Below are 17,219 nucleotides of genomic sequence, written 5' to 3' on the forward strand. Positions count from 1 at the left end.
TGCCTTGAAATTGCCTTGTCTTGTTCCTGTGGAGCTTGAATCAAAGACGTTCAATTGTTATTTTTTTAGGGCAGTTGTTTGACTGACAACACACACTTTTGGAGGTGAAATGATTATTGAGAAATAAAAATATGTAGAATAAAATCTTTGCTACACTCACTGACCACTGCACATTTTTCTGTTAAATGCTATGTGAGAAACCAACACAGTTAACCAGGCAGCCTTGCTGACCTGATGTTGTTGCAACGATATTAGCAAATGAATTGGCCTGGGGATAATTTTGTTTACCTCTATAAACAGATCAATTTTGGCCACTTCTAATCAAATGAGATGCAGTGTGTGCAGGAGCCAAGACTCTGCCCTTTGCCTGCTAACGCTTCAGTATCAGGAAAGCACTGTGCATAAATTTAGTTGAGCTAAGCTACTTTTTTTATATACTAAAATTCACTTGACTGCTTATGCTGCATCTTCTTCAGCAGAATATAATGTTTTAAAAGTTCAAATATGTATACTGTATGCAGTGGTGGGAGAAGTAGTCATATCTTTCACTTAAGTAAAAGTACTAATACCACACTTAAAAAAATATTTTGTCACAAGTCCTGCATTGAAAATTGAACTTAAGTAAAAACAATTAAATAATAAAATTAATATGCAAAAAAGCTTTTAAAAAAATGAATACTTTAAAAATAAATAAAACATTGTTTAATTTTTTTTGTAAAAACAAAAAGAAAAATTGAAAAAAAAACCCACCCAAAAATTCAGTTATTGAAAACAGAAAAGTCCCCAAAACTCAAAATTATATTTATTATAATTGTGTGTGTATGTGTATATATACACACACACACAAAAAACTTTGAACTTTCTGTCAATCAACTGATTACTTAAAAAACTAATCATTGCAGCTGCAGTTTTATAACTTGTTATTACTTGTATAAACTTTAAAATAATATATAACAAAACGTTGTATTTTATAAACTTGAATTTGTATGCAAAAATCTGAATTTGCAAAATGTGGTGATGGAAAAAAAGTTCAATATTTCCCTCTAAAATGTAGTGGAGTAATACTCAAGTAAAGTGAATTTGTACACTTTGAATTTTTAGTGCAGTGCATAAGTAAATGTACTTACTTACATTCCACGACTGACTTTATGTGTTTCCAGTGTTTTTTGTTAAACATTAAAGATACATATTTATGTTGTTTGTTTTTTCTTCTTTTCAGGGCCAAGTTATGTTTCGGAATGGAGAGAGGATGGGCACAATAAAATTCAACCAGTTTCAAGGTATGTGTGACACTAAAACTGCTCTATTCCTCAGTCATTTGAGGGCTGGTGTGTATGTTGTTTACAAACCGTTACCTTTGTTCAATCTGTTTTGAATGGAAAACATTGTTTCCAAAGCATCAAGGCCTTTGTTTTGCCATTTTCATGACTGTCACACCCAACTCCAGCCAGCCATACTCGCTTTTGACGTGACTCCACTGGGAATTATTGCTATAATTTGTTTGAACTCCAACTGCTGCACGTCTGTGTTCAGTAAAACCTGCAATTGTTTCAGAAATGTTGCAGGATTACCACAGTTTTTGGAAAGCCACTTACAATTTTTCTCAAGCCAGAAGGCTGCCACGGTTGATATACCAGTGCTGTTAATGGAACCTGACCAATAGGACTTAGGAAAAGCTCACAGCAGAGTCATACAGTGTACACGGGAAAAGGAGGCTCAAGGATTTAACAGTTTTCAAGTCAGAAGCTTTGTACTCACATTTATCTCATTAGTTGTTTTTCTAGAGAGCATAGTCATTATTTGCATGACTGCAAGGGCTGTTTGTCAGAAAAACATAAAAATGTTTTTCTGTGGATAGTCCCCACAAGTCTTTCTGTTTGGAGTTGCGTGCCCTCCCTGCCTCTGTGTGGGTGCAGGTTAGGTGAATCTAAAACTTGAAAGTGCAAGGCCCGTGGTGCTTTACTCTGCTTGATCTCCTCTGTGGTGACAGGCTGTATGTCTGGACTGTCAAGGTTTGTACATAAAAACATGTCTCAGTATTCTCCATCCTCATAGCATCGTCCTGAGGTTGTTTTTGAGCCAACAGGGCCTGCTGAGTGGGAAAATAACCCCGAGATTGCATCTTGATGCAGGGGATTCCCAGCTCCCAGGCTCCCCAGACTGTATGTAGCACACTGCATGGGGCTGTTCAGTCCTCTCTGCCTAACCATCTTATCTCCCCCACTGCAGAGGGGCTCTGTCCCTCTGGCTGTATACATCACACTCCGTGTGTGTGTGTGAGATAGAGGGCAGTATGTGAGTGTTTATGCATATGCTGGTGTGTATCTCTCTATTGCTGACTGACTATGTATGTATCCTAATGCTGTTACAGCAGGCTCAGTTGGTTTGAGGAAAAAGGAGAGTGGCATATGAGTTATAGTAATTTAAAATCCATTTATGTTTAACTAATACGAAATGAACTCAGTCTGTAGTGTGACTTTGTAGTGTTCCATGGAGATTGCGTGGTAAAAACAAGAACATTTACAACACCAATATCAATTATCCAGATAGAGGGTGGTGAGTAAGACAGAAGCTGTGTCCCACTTCCATATTAGATAGGAATTGTCCACAGTGTGGACTTTATACCATGCTGTTTTTGTAGTTAAGTGATCACTGTTCTTTGCTGTCATGCAATAACAGGAAATAATAACAAACTTGAGACATTAATTAAACTGTGAATAGAATGACAGTAGGGTTGGGGGTATCACTTCAAAAGTATAGTACCAATACCTGAGCCCAGGCCTGGACTTGGACAAAAAATCTGACTGGACCAGCCCACCACAATCGATCACACAAAAGTAAGTTAGTTATATATTAAATTACACAAAGGCTTAGGTATTTTTCAAAATTGTAGGGGACACATATTAAGCATTGAGTCTGTGGTACTCCCCCTTTATTTCCTATATTCTGTTAAATTTTTAGGCACAAATTTCATTTTATGGTAGAAATGCTTTGTTGAGCTCTGCATAGGCTTTTATCACAACAGGCTTATGACATTAAGACCTGGCAACTTCGATCTCCGTTGCACTCAGTCCTACCTGCATGTTCACCGTGAGAGAGAAGAGGGAGAGTCGCAGCTGCTGTGCTGCTATGACAGGAGCTGCTGACTGAGTTTATTCTGAGCAGCTTGTCGCTAAAAAAGGTCTAAATAGTCCAGGTTAAAGTATCCTTTAGGCTTGCAATTTCTCTGCTTCTCCCTTGCATTTTGATAAAGGCACTGAGCCCAAAGGGGGAAGGGTTTAAAGATGTGATTGGGCCAGCCTCGTGTCACTCAAGAAAATAACCAATGGGACGATCTGAGGGAAAAAAAAAGAGTAATAGTAACATCGGACCACCAAGAAAGTGCCCAGTATGCCAGATGGCCAGTCCAGCCCTGCAAGTACCCTGAAAATGATACCTGTACCAATATAATACTTCATTTAATACCTTTTTGTTTATACTTTATTCAGTACTCATCATGGGAATGGAAGCATTCAGTTGGGTAAAATGCCACCAGACACTACAGTCATGTAGTGTAGTCATACTTTCAAACGTTTGGTGGCATTCTACATGCTGAAATGCCAACTCCGTCAAATACTCCGTGTTCTGCTTCAGCACACCATAGACTGTTTGGGTTATAGCTGCTGTGGTAGTGGGCCAATCACAGGACACATAAAATCAAAGACTTCTTGCATTAATCGGCTGTGAGCAAAAACATACATATAGTCTAGGGGTGTTCAGATCAAGTTTTCTGCTAAAACTAGGTCAGCTAAAAAATACCTTACGACTTTTCCATCTATGCTGGTCTTTGAGATCAGAACATCTCTAATAGTCTTTTGTTTTTCTATATCTGGGTACAAAAAAGATTGGATGCAGGTATCCTTTGACTGGAGAAGTTTTGATGTTAAATGGCACTGGGTTATTTTGGTTGATACCTCTCTTTTTTGTGCAAGCCATTATGGGACAGTAACGTACATTAATAGCACGCTCAATAATTAAAAGGCTTTTTTTGTGAATTTTGACATTTGAAGACACACAACAAACTGAAAACTTGTTAAGAAGTGCGGTGAGACACAGCTACAGACAGGGAGATCGAGGAGCCATCTTAAATAAATTTGGTCCAACTGAAGTAAATGCATGACTAAAGGCCTGATGACCCTCTTGTCTGTACCTGTAGGTCACCTGCAAAAATCAAACCAAACAGCAGGAGGAACACTTAAGGGGACAGAGTGCTTTCACACTGCTGGGGGGTCATTGGGCAGAGTTTTGCGACTTGGGATAACAAGGGCAGTGGATGTTTTCATGCCCGAAATGTAGAGTTTTTTTAACAGATTTTGAGAAAAGGAAACACAAATGCCTTAGCCTAAATCACACGTCTATTAACTTGTGAAACACACTTGTGACTTTTCCATGTTTCTTTTTTCCCTTGAACTGGCTGTCCACTGTGTCTCCAATGCCCACTTTCCTCAACCAAATCCTACCCTATGTTACCGCTCTCTCTCACTATTTCACTGCTAGCTTTATTATATCTCCTCCATCCCTCCTCAACCTTCACTCCATCACTTCTTCCTCACTTGTCAGGGACCGTGAATTTGTCACCCTTTTGACACACCAAGAGCCTGAGCTGGGTGGAGACGAGAGGAGGGACAGCCCCAGCTTGAATATTTCAAAAGGCAGTGATCCTCAACATGACCCTATCATCTGTCCTCAGCCTCTGATCCTCCATTTCACCCTGTCAGGCGTTCTTAGTCAGGGGCCTCAGTGGCTCTTATTCCCACTGTCTCTCATGGGGATAAGAGATAGCTCGCTACCAGAGGTCTTGATCGCAGTCGTAGTCCCTCCGAGTACAGATTTTAAATCAACACACTTCCAGGCATTTAGGAGGCGTTTGTCAATCTGTTAGGAAAAGATAGCTTCAATTTTATATATATACATATATATATATATATATATGTATATATATATATATATATATATATATATATATATATATATATATATATATATATATATATATACATATATATATATATATATATATATATATGGAAGGTGGGGTTGTGATACGTTACGGTAAAAGGTTAAGATGTTTTGGATCTTCAGAGATAAATGATAGGATTTACTGTTTGCAACACCCCTCGAGTAAGAATTCATTTCCTGCTTTTCTATCATCTGCTGTAGGAATTTGAACTAGCAACACCCTCACTGCTGTCAGTTTACCTCTAGGCAATAGTCCTCTCACAGTCCTTTCAACTTAAATAGCTCACTAGAATATCATTGAACTATACCACAAATGCTTTTAAATGAAGCAGCATTTTTTTCCCATGTTAGAATTTCACACATCTGACATGAAACAAAATAAAATGAACTTGATCAGAGACAAACTAATGTGAGCCGCGTGGAAAAGAACTAATGAATTTAATTACATTTACAGACACTTCTGTAGAGACGGGTTGGAATGTGCTGATAAAAGATTTTTGGGATTCAGCATTGTAAAAGAGTCGTACTGTGAATTAGGTCCGGCCAACCACCGCTTTGATATTTGAGTTTTCAAACCAGCGTGAGTTTCTGCTCCAAAGAGGACAAGTCATTTGTGCTTGAGTAGCGAGTGCATCAGTGACAAATAAATAAATAAAAAGTCTTCATCTTTAGCATGTCAATTAAAACAGTTTTGAGAATTAACACAAATTGACAAAGACTAACTGCACTGAGAGCGAGGAACACTGTATGTGAACAAAAACTTTTAAAAATGTATTTATTATAAAATATTTATTTATTTATAATTATCAGAATTTCATATTATGTCACAGAATTATTATAATTTTAAAGCACTTTTCCCATGCAATTTCTGTTTTTTAACTTCCCATGCTTTAAACAGAAGTGAGGCCACAAACAGAAGTGAGGCCACAAATTCTTGAAGAATACATTATTTTCCGTAGAATACAAAAATGCTGAAAGTTCTTCACAAACTGAACTTAACGGGGGTCACATTTAACAGTGAAACTATGTCGAAACATGAGTTTACAAATTCCAACACAACTCGTGCAGTACAATCTCATAAGATTATTATAAGTCTCATTTATCCATTTATCCGTCATATTTTCAGTTTTTCCCAAACACATGTATTATTGCTAAAACATCAGTACATAAAACAAGTCAATGCAAACATTAAAACGAACATTGAAAAAAATGTTAGGAAAGTTGTTTCATGTTCAATAAATTCGTCACTGATTGTACAGTTATTTAAAGTGACTAATCAAACAATAAAGGTGTGAAATATGTTTGCATAGGCTGAGCAATAGGTTGAGATTTACCATCCTGCTGCAGCCATCAATATTCCCTGTGGGGATGGAGTGCTGGGATAGTATTTTAGCATCTCAAAGGAAGAGAGATATACAATCCCTTCTGCTGTTTAGATCCTAACAAAGGACGTGGTCAAGGGAAACATGGTTATTGATCCTTGTTCAGCACCGAGAAGTTTGAGAAACACAAATCCTCATTGTGTATGCACATAAAATTTGCTGTTCTGAAATTGTCACATATAGCCTGTCTAACATTTTCAGCATGTGCTGGTGCTTTGATGCCAGAACTGGAGATCAAATGAGGTGATTCACAGAAAGGAGAGGAGAGGAGAGCAGAGGGGAATGCGGTGCCCTGTGATGCTGCAATAGCTGATGTTATCTGTCATTTTCCTAGTCAAGGACAATGCTGCCTAGATGTTCAATGGGCCTATAACAGTGATAACAGGGAGAAGCAGAGACAGATTTGTGCGTGCACACCAGAAGAAATTGCTGGTGGTTTGTAGTGCTTACAGAAAAAGAATCAGAATAATCTGTCCCCTCTTCTCATCCCCTTCTTCTCTCCTCCCTGGTGTACACCCTAAGTGAGTAATCTTTATGAGTGAGGGAGAGTGAAGGCCCAGACTTGTCTGACAAGGTCACGCTTCCTACAATATTACACCTGAGGGACTCATCGTTGTTTCTAAAAGAGAAAACACTAAATCCTGAAATAGCTGTGTTTGAGCAGAACTCCACAGAGACAGTGGTGTTTGTAGGCTGGGGTGTACAGCAGCTTACAATCCCTTGACTGTCTCTAGGAAGTACCACAGTCAATGTTCGTGCAGTATACATTTTATATTGTTTATTTTTAAAGATTCAGCTCACAATTTTAAGTTATTGCACCAGAGTTAATAAGCAGCTAATTTGCAGGAAGCCAGATTCAGGAAGCCAGATTCGTGGAAACTCTGAGTATGTTAAGCCTGAAATTAGGGAAACTGCGTTTCCCATTTGACAAAGCCAACTCAGTGTCACCCTGAGTCACTTACTACGGCAACATGCTCAGTCAAACAAACCTGCTCGCTGGCAGGTTTGTTTCCTCTCAGCCTGATACTGATCACCTGCCGACCGATAAGCAGGGAGGACAGACACGGCGGATACTTTTCTCAATTAAATTGTGGACGTTGAGGCACAAATTAATTGAAGGCTGTTGAGTCAGGAGAGGTAAATAAGACCCATTTGAATGCCGATTGTTTCCGCAGGCGTATCCGTGTGGAAAATAGCGTACGATTTTACAGTCTGTCATTTATCAGAGCAATCTCCTCCGCCCACATACATCAAATATTACACATCGTGGAATTTAGAGGATATAGAAAATTATATTACAATATATGAACAGTGGTAATATTTTTAAAAAATGTTTCTTTATTTTCTGTATATTAGACACAACACAGTTGACATTTTTCCATTGAAAATAATTTCATAAAATGACTATGGTCATAGGTGAAATGACATTCAGAATCCTGGTGATTTTGTCTTTTTTCTGCACTAGGCCTTTTTGAAGACACTGATTGATCATTCACATTGAGGCCATAATTTAATTGGCTTTGCAAAAGTAACAGTGTCGTCCTCTGAAATGTGCAAATAAATGCCTATAATCATGTTGGACGACTACACGGACAGTTTTCAATTCAGAGCCCTAAACTAATGCGCCTTCCGCCAGTTTCAAACTCCACACTCTGAGTAAAAGGCACAGTTTCTGATCCTCTACACCACCGTCTATTTACAGTAACAGTGATGTCTTTGTCAAAATTTATACTATATTTGCGTATGCGAGTGAGGCTACAGTGAGAAGATTTTTTTTTTTTGACAGGGACAGCATCTCCCTTCACGATGACTTAAAGCTTCTTGTTGGCAGCTGACAGCGTGTAGATTTCTCTTAAATTGCATATTAATAAAACATTACATGCGGTGAAATTATGCCTTTGTGTAATAACTAAATGTCTATACTGGTCAATATCTTGCTTTACAACCCAGTGAATTGGCAAAATGATCAAATGTCGTAGATGTGATCGTATTTTAGGTGGTTGAAAACATGGTGAAAATAGGTCTATATTCATTTCAAATTAGGGTATACTGAATATTCATACATAATACCAGCCACTTTCCAAATAGAAAGTTGTGTCTTGGTTCTTACTGGGAAATGAGACACACATGTCACCGACATGCCATCATTTTGTGAAAATGAACGAATAAATGAATGAATGGACTTTATATATTTTATAAATAACATAGTATTCAAAGCTTGTGCATTAACACACTCCGTAATCTTTTCCCATGCTATCTCATGTTGTTAAGCTGCAGCTGCAGTATTCGGTTTTGTTTTTTTTGAAGATAGATTTCATGTTCCACGTACGTGATTATTAAAATCTCTAATTTAGATGGGGTAAAATAACTATCTCTGCTTTTAACTCTGTCTCCTGCCATTGTGAATCACGTTATTGATGCTCCACTGATGATGGCTTTCTGTGCTAACCGTGAACGAGCCTCTCTCAGGCTGAACATACTCAGAGTTGACTGATCTTATTTTGATCAGCTGTTCTGAAACCAAAAAAAAAACGAAAAATGCACAAAGCAGCAAGTAGCCTTCACTACTTAAACTAGGACAATATATACAATTCCATAAATATAAACATTTCACTACATAAAACAACACAATACATACAGATGTATCAGTATAAAATCAGTATAACAGACAGTATACAAGGCAATCATTGGTGATGACACCTTTGAGCAGATTTTAGTCACCCTACTCTTCCTATGATTGGCTAGTACTTGTTGCCTTCATTGGCAGGATTGGTTCATTTTAGGCAAGAAGAGTGGGTTTGGTTAGGGTAAGGTTTAACCATCATACCTGCTAAACATCAACATATTGTCATTGTGAGCTTGTTAGCATGCTGATCTTAGCATTTAACGGCATCAGATTGTGTCACAGAGCCACTTGCATTGTTTTAGACTATTAGTGTTGTTTAGCACGATTTTACTCAGCAGATTTTACTGCTCTGGAAGCGTAAAACCAGTCCAGAGAGTAGCAAAAGGGTGCTGGCATCCAGTAGCCAGATTTATCCACATGCATTCATTTTAATGTGTGCATATGTTTGTGTGTGTTTAACAGAGGGCCAGGAGGTAAAGGTGGGAGAGTACAACGCAATTGCTGATGTGCTGGACCTCAACAACAACTCCATAATGTTCCAAGGTATGAAAAAGGCGATACTGTATTTATGTATGTGTGTCCTTGTATGTGACCCTGTGAGCACTGGCACAGGGACATAAAACACGCTGAAAAAGAAAAAAGTAATGCATCTGATGTGTGTTTACATACATGTTAAAGGTCCATCACTTACCACCTTAGCACTCTCTTCTGTCATTCACGTGCCCACTTGAAGCCAAACTCTTTCCAGCCCACGTACATACTCAGAAATACTCTACCACCTCTCTGTGTAGGGTTTCACCACTCTCCTTTACCACTCTAAACTGTCCTCCATCGGCTAAATTATTTACCAGTCCATTTTTCACCCCTCCCCCGTTTACTTGTGTTGACATACTTTATAATTTGTTCTATCCCCCTGGCTATTCTCCTCCTCACCACCCTCCCTCTCTCTCCCCATCTTTTCGGCCCTGCCCCATATAAAGAAACTCAAGGACAGTACCATCTAAGATGCTTGTTTCCACCTCTCTGACCACAGTGAGTGGAGATGTGTAAGATGATGCCATCGCGATCGATTGGCACACTGGTGGGAGAAAAATGAAGCAAAAGATAAGAAAGTGCAGTGTCTAACCACAATAACTTGACTGTAGTGCACTGAGATACATGCACTCAACTAGGGGAAACCGAGGACCAGGAAATGGGTCTCAAATCACCGGATGTCTGTTGCAGTGTCATTATTTTGTGGCTCAAGAGAAAAGAATTTGAAGGAGGCAGGTCTTTAATAGCGGTGGGTGATATGGCAATAAAATAATATCACAATCTTTTAGGGTATGTTTTTGCAATAATGATATTCTTGATGATATGACAAAAACACTAAGAATATTTTATCATTAATTTTGAGGAAAATTGCAACAAAATAAGTGTTATAGTTGTATGAGTCAACATAAATTTAGTTTGCCTTCAAATATTCACTAAAAAGAAAAGTTATTTCTCAGTTCTTTACTTTGTAAACAACAGCAGTCACTCAAAGTGAGGATTCAGATTGTGTATAAAATATAAATATTGCAACAAAATAAAATTCATCAAAAATTACACATCTAAAAAGTTGCGAAATACAAAAAACACTGTCTTCAATGTATAAATAGTACATATTTATATATGACTGAGACCTGCATTTATTTTGACAGGCTGCTATGTTACCAGCCACAGACTCTACACCACTTAAGTTTCTCTGGGCTGGTAGCAATTTTGCTGTTGGCCACGTTTGTTATTGCCGTATGTAGCAATATGACACCATCATGTCAACAAGTCAAAAGATTGCCACTATCACAATATGAAGTTTTCCTATCATATTAAAAATTATACCAGTATTATCACAGACTATATGATTTTTCACACCCCCCAAAACCACTGTTGTAAAAATACTCCTCTCACATTATCTTTGAACCTTATTCATTTTGAGAGATCGTCTTTTTTCGTAACACACCATGTCTTCTTCTTAGGTGTGGAGCCTCCCAAAGATCGTACATTTGTGCGTCTGCAGCGGCGCCACATCAACGTGCCCCTCTATAGTATCCTGTCCACCATCACCATATTGGGCATGCTCATGGCAGGGGCCTTCCTGTTCTTCAACATCAAGAACCGTAACCACAGGTCAGCATTGGTGAAGCACAGCCTTTGAGCAGAGGGATGGAGAGAGGGATTACATGAAGGCTAGCTAGTGAAGGCAAAATAGATGAATGCAAAGTGCAGCACGAAAGGAAATGAAGGGTCAGTGCTAAAAGAGCAGGAAGAGGGGGATGAATGAAGGACAAAATGAATCAGGAGAGATTGAATTGTATTGAAGTGAAAGGATGATTAATTGTCTGCAGGCACATTATTATTTCACATTTCACTCTCCTTCATACCAAGATATCACGCCAAAGTGTTTTTGATGAATAGGACCTATTTTATTCTATTTTAATCTAATCTAATCTTCTCTTCCAGACTAATCAAGATGTCCAGTCCCTACATGAACAACCTGATCATACTTGGAGGCATGCTGTCCTACGCTTCTATCTTCCTGTTTGGCCTTGACGGAGGTTTTGTCTCTGACAAAGAGTTTGAGACCCTCTGCACTGTGAGTAACCCCTTGCCTGATATCAAGCAAAATTGTCACGTCAATACACTTTGTTTCCCACTTGCAAAATTTAAAGCTTTTATGTGTCCAAACAAGTTGCTGACAAGGGGTGGCTATTTTACACTACGGAACGTCATCACATCATGCTGCACCGAACATAGCTTTACAGCCTGATAGCAGTGACGACATAACCCTAGTGAAGTTTGTTTTTGCCTAGCAGTAGCTTTTTATTTCTGGCAAGTACACTAAGGCTTCAAAAATCTTGAAAGTGGTGTTAATTTTTGAAGATTATCTTGCTGACCAAAGTGTGTAAGTATCATAAACATTTGTTCACCACAGAGCTTATTTTCTGCAGTGATCCTAAATCCAATGCAAAAAGGCTTTTTGACTAGGGACGACATTAGCTTTCTGGTATGCCTACAGAAAAACGTCATCCCTGGAGCACTGTAAAGAAGTTGGGGTTGGATCCCCATCATATTCCATTCCAATAGCACAATTGAACATTGCTTAGTAGTTGTGAACATGAGCTAAAATAGAAATAATACTGCCTAAACACTAATCACATGCACTTTGCGACCAACTCTAAGTGAAAACTGATTGAATCTCTCTCTCTTTGGCTCTCTAGCTAGCATGGAGCACATTAAGTGTCTCCCCCCAGGTAGCATTACTATGTGACTATGTAGATGCAGGATTAATTAAAGAGTTTTGATTACAGTGATAACCAGTTTCCACTGAGATACCCCCCTCCCATACACAGAGATACACACACACATGCACACCAGAGTAATGCTAGGCAGGGCACGTCTCGAGCTGCCACCACCTGACTAGAGTTTTGCTGCAGAGCCAAAACAGAGCTTGTCACATCAGACGAAGTTCTACAGCAGAGGACCACAGAGGTTGATCCATTCACCACCAATCAATACGTGCTGGTCTCCTTGAGAATAGATGGTGTAATTGTTTTTTTGCTGTCTTCTTTACCCAGTGCTCTGTCCCTGCCCTGCTTTGTAACTCTCTAGAAATAGTAGAGAGCTGCAGGTGAAGACAGCTAGGTGTAAATGTGTGAAGCTTTACACTATGTGTGGTGCAGATGTGGGCTCACACATAGATACACACATAAAAACAAACACGTGTCACACCCGGCAGTCAAACATGTACGGTATAAAGAAGCACTCTGTAGCTATTTTAGGAGTTCATAGTCTCTATTAAAATTTGAAGCTTTTAAAACATGTCAGCAGTGTCCTTTGTACCAAAGCAGTAAGAGGTCTACATTTTGTTTCTCATTAAGATGAAATGCTCTCAGGAGTGTGACAGCTTCTATGGTCCAGGACGTTCTCCCAGAGCTCCACACTTGGAGAGAGAAAATAAATCTGACAGCTTCTTATTTTTAGAGCCCTCACGAAGCTATTTTGAATGAACTTCTTGAGAGAAATGCAAATACCTGTCAGATCAGATGTTGTTTTAAGCCTTGATCACCAGTTTGAGACATGACACAATTATCTGTTTTCCTGTTGTTCTGATAGGTTCGGACATGGATCCTCATCGTTGGATACACGACAGCTTTCGGCGCCATGTTTGCCAAAACCTGGAGGGTGCACGCCATCTTCAAAAATGTGAAGATGAAGAAGAAGGTATTGAAAAAATAGTCTTTATTTTATAGTAAGAGGACTTGATTGTTTAAATTATGACACATATGCTTCAAAGATGAATTTGTTTGCCTATTGGACAAATGGACATGCAGCAAAGGGCCACAGGCCCTTCTTGAACCCGGGCCACTGCAGGAGCCTGAGGCATATGGGGTGCACACTCTACCCAGTGAGCTAGAGGTCGCCTCGTTCTTTGATTTTCATTAATTTAATTATTAACTCATTTATACTGCAAAAATAGATGTATGTTTCAAATGTTGTGAACGTAACTGTCCTCATATTTCCATGTGTCCTTTATGATAGCATAGATATAGCAAATAGATAGCACTAGAGGGCAAGTTTTACACAACAACAAATATGGTGATGGTGGAGGAGGCTGTAATATTGTACTTCTTAATGGAGGCAGCGTCATAGACGGCAGTGGTTTGTGAGCCCATTAATTCTTTAAATCCTGAGTATATTGGTTTGATTTCTTTCAAAAAAGATGGGGAGAAGGCAACAACCGACTTAAAAAGACATGGCCCAAAAATGAGTTAAAAAATAGTCAAAAAGTTACAAGAAATGTGTCTAAAAAGAAGCACAAAAAGCAAAAAACAAAGGCAGATATGAAAATGACCTACAATCAGTGCAGATTTTTTAAAATATATTTTATTGTATATTTTCTGGATCATGATTACAAATATTTTATACAATATTATAATAACAAGTACAGTTTTCAGATTTTTCCCCCTACTTTTTTGGATAATTTTCTAACAGTCTTTTCCTCAATCATTTTCTTGTCATCTTTTACTAATTTCTTGCAATTAGTGGCACATCTCTTGCCCAGTTGGTAATTGCCCTTTTTTCCCCCCATGATTTTTAAAGAAATCAAACCAATTTGTTTAGGTTTCAAAGGCTCAAATAGCTTGTGAAAAGTGTTACAATGCAGCACAAGAAGACTGAAATGAATCCAGGTTTCAAAGAGTTAAATACATTGCAACATGTGAATGGAGAATTCTTTTTATTTTGTCACCGATTTGTTCTATTCCACCATTTTCTGAATGTCTTCGTCATCTCCTACACTTGTTTTTCACTTGAACTATGCCACACCGCCCCCATGATCTCCGGTGATGCTCCATTTTATCCCTATCTATAGAATTTCACAAATGTCTACAAATATGGAAAAAATGAATACAGAACGGACAGAAGGCTCCATCTGTGTCCGTATACGTACCTTACGTTGAGCATAAATGAACCCTTATCCAGGAAGCTTCACGTGTCTTTTGAAAGCCTTACACTGATGTGTGGGTGCTTGTATTCACACTCATGCTTTTTAACAAATACTCTGGAAGACTGGCAGCCCCTGGCACCTGCTTTTAGAATCTTCTGTGAGGAAAAAAAAAATCAGAACTACAAATGGCTTTTTAAACATCTGACACAATCTGTTTCACTGGCCTAGTTATATAAAGTGGCGCCAAGCTCACTGAGTGTTGTAACTGTGCTTGGCCTTTCTGTATTTATAGATCTTGCTCTCCTCTTCTCTTTGTCTCTCTCCCACCCTCTCTCTCCCTCACCCTCTTGCATATCGGAGTAAGTGTAGGTGGCCTGCCAGAGAGAGAGAGCAGGAAGAGAGTGAGGAAAGAGGGATGGATCAAAGAGTCGGAGAGGTTGGAGGAATTGAAGGGAGGTAGTGGCAGAAGGGAGGGTGGAGAGACAGACGGAGGATGGCAAAGCAGGGCAGAACAAGGGACAAGACAAACAACGTGGCACAAATGGCAAAGAAAGTAGGTTGGACTCTGTGAAAAGAAAATGGGAAAGCTGGAAAAAGAGGGCAAAAGATATATAAAGATAAGGATAATCCAGATTACAGGTTACAGGACAAGGTGCCATGACAGAGCTCTACTTTATCTTGAGTTTCCACCTGAATTCTGAAGTCGGATTAACGCAAGATCCCCTCAATTCTCAGCTGTTTCCAAATGAATGAAGCTGGACCTGGCCTTCCAAATTCATCATCTTAAGCCTGGTGTACATTGTACAATTTTGGGCTGTCCCAGATGAAAGATGACCAACAGGGAAAAAAAGTGCCGATATCTTTGCTCATGCCTCTAAAATTGTGGTAACGCAGTGAGAGAGGTTCAAGGATGGCTGTTTTCACAGTCCTGTGATCAAAGACAGCCTGGGATGAAATTCTGACCGAGTCATAAATTTGGGATAATCATCTCACTGTGTGATTGCTGTTACGACCTACGTCTACTAATCCATCAATAGAAATGCAGCATGAAATGACGCACTGATTAGCGCGACACTGCTAAATGCTAGTAGATGCTAATACTTACTTCAAGCTCTAGTTGCAAAATTGGCATGCCAAGTTGGCCTCTTTTCCCTAGCCACGACCAACTTCTCCTTGACACACATAAACGCTACTACAGCAAGGGCTCGATTCATGTTTGTTTACATTTTTCTCTTACTGTTACAGTGGCGTAGCTGGATGATGCACGCTGATGACGTTTTGATCTTGCATCTGGACGTCAATGGACATACGTTATAGCAAACAACCAGCAGGTGTTGCCATTGCATGGTCTGCATACATCAAACTTGATGCGTAGCTTGCAGTAAACTTGTAAGACTGCTAAAATTGCACAGTCTGTAGACGCTTTATTGAGAGTTGAGGAAAACAAAACAGTTTGGCCTCTCCGAGCTCAGCAGCTTTGCCCTAACCCTTCACAGCCAATTATCTCTTCTCAGTTCGCCCTCTCCCACTCTCTTCCCTTTGCTACAGAGACAAAACCAATGTTTCTTCAGAAGCAGTATTTACCCCTACTGCATATTTCAGCCCTTAAACCTCAAGATGTATTCTCTGTTGGTTCACAGCCTCGGTCTGTTTGCAGGACACACACACGCATCGCACTTCCTCCATACTGATTGAGTGCAGGTGCTTTGGCTTCAGTAGAGTGATGGTTGCTGTTGGTGCCCTGAAATCTCTGTCAGTGGCTGTCAGGGGAGGGACAAGCACAAGTGTTGGCCATCTTTTCTTCAAACAGTGGGGCTGGAACTGTATCCCTCACTCCTTCCCCCAGCCTGGGATGCTGGGAGAGCACAGATTGTAAATCAGGGGTGTGTTCAATAAGGGTTCCACTCGGCGAGCTACGGTCGGCACTCCTTCACTTCTTAAAGAGCTCAGTGCCTGAGACAGCATAGGGAGGGGGCTGTCAGTCAATGTCCTCCTTCTCCAAATACACACAAACATACACCACAGACTCAGATAAACATACACACTTTCAAAACACAACCCTTTACCCCCAGGCCCCTGTAGCTGCTATTTGTCAGTCTTCCTATCTCGGTAATTTACTGAGTACTCCTCAGTGACACATAGCTGGATACATGTGCAAGTGTGCATGCACATATACACACAACCACTCACACACACACACACACACACACACACACACACACACACACATGCACACACAGCAAAACTACACAATCACATAGTCTCCGTCAGCTCATTACACATGACCACATGCATACACACATTCCATCTGTTGAGTTTGTCTTAAAATATCATCATGAACAAATATTTAATTGACTCATTACTTCCTGGATCTTGATCAGAAGAATCTTACCGTTGTTAACACACCCTATGTTTTAAAATAAGTTCTGCTGTACAATATCAAAGCAGACACAGCTAGCCCCTGGCCTTGTTGGTTTACACTGCAGACTAAATGGAAATAGACTTCATTCTGGTCCTTGAAAACAATACTCATGTCTCAAGGTGTACTTCCTTTTTTGTGTTTTTTTCCAGAGCTTTAAACCACATCTCACGGGCAACAAAGGAGTTTGCATAATGGTGGAGAAGAGAGACATTTTTATTTCTATACTGTATATTCTCAGTCACTTCAGGGTCATGTGCACATTGAACATTTTCAATTATTTGGTCTTTGTCTGCATCCAATTCATCAGTACAGACAAAAACACTA

The 17,219-nt window shown here is 39.4% G+C and overlaps 1 protein-coding gene across 4 annotated transcripts in view; it reads left to right on the forward strand.

The window, feature by feature from the left end:
• The window catches only part of gabbr2 (gamma-aminobutyric acid (GABA) B receptor, 2), a 241,497-nt gene that overhangs the window by 156,230 nt on the left and 68,048 nt on the right, over window positions 1-17,219 (forward strand). For all 4 annotated transcript variants that reach the window (XM_088090502.1, XM_088090503.1, XM_088090504.1 and 1 more), the window contains 5 exons: window positions 1,220-1,280; window positions 9,469-9,549; window positions 11,004-11,154; window positions 11,488-11,620; window positions 13,141-13,248. In XM_088090502.1, coding sequence (XP_087946628.1) covers window positions 1,220-1,280; window positions 9,469-9,549; window positions 11,004-11,154; window positions 11,488-11,620; window positions 13,141-13,248 — 534 coding nt within the window. The remainder of the gene's footprint in view (window positions 1-1,219; window positions 1,281-9,468; window positions 9,550-11,003; window positions 11,155-11,487; window positions 11,621-13,140; window positions 13,249-17,219) is intronic.

The sequence above is a fragment of the Plectropomus leopardus genome, chromosome 17 (assembly GCF_026936395.1).
Source record: "Plectropomus leopardus strain MGB_pleo_1.0 chromosome 17, ASM2693639v1, whole genome shotgun sequence".
In the NCBI taxonomy this organism is placed as follows: domain Eukaryota; kingdom Metazoa; phylum Chordata; class Actinopteri; order Perciformes; family Serranidae; genus Plectropomus; species Plectropomus leopardus.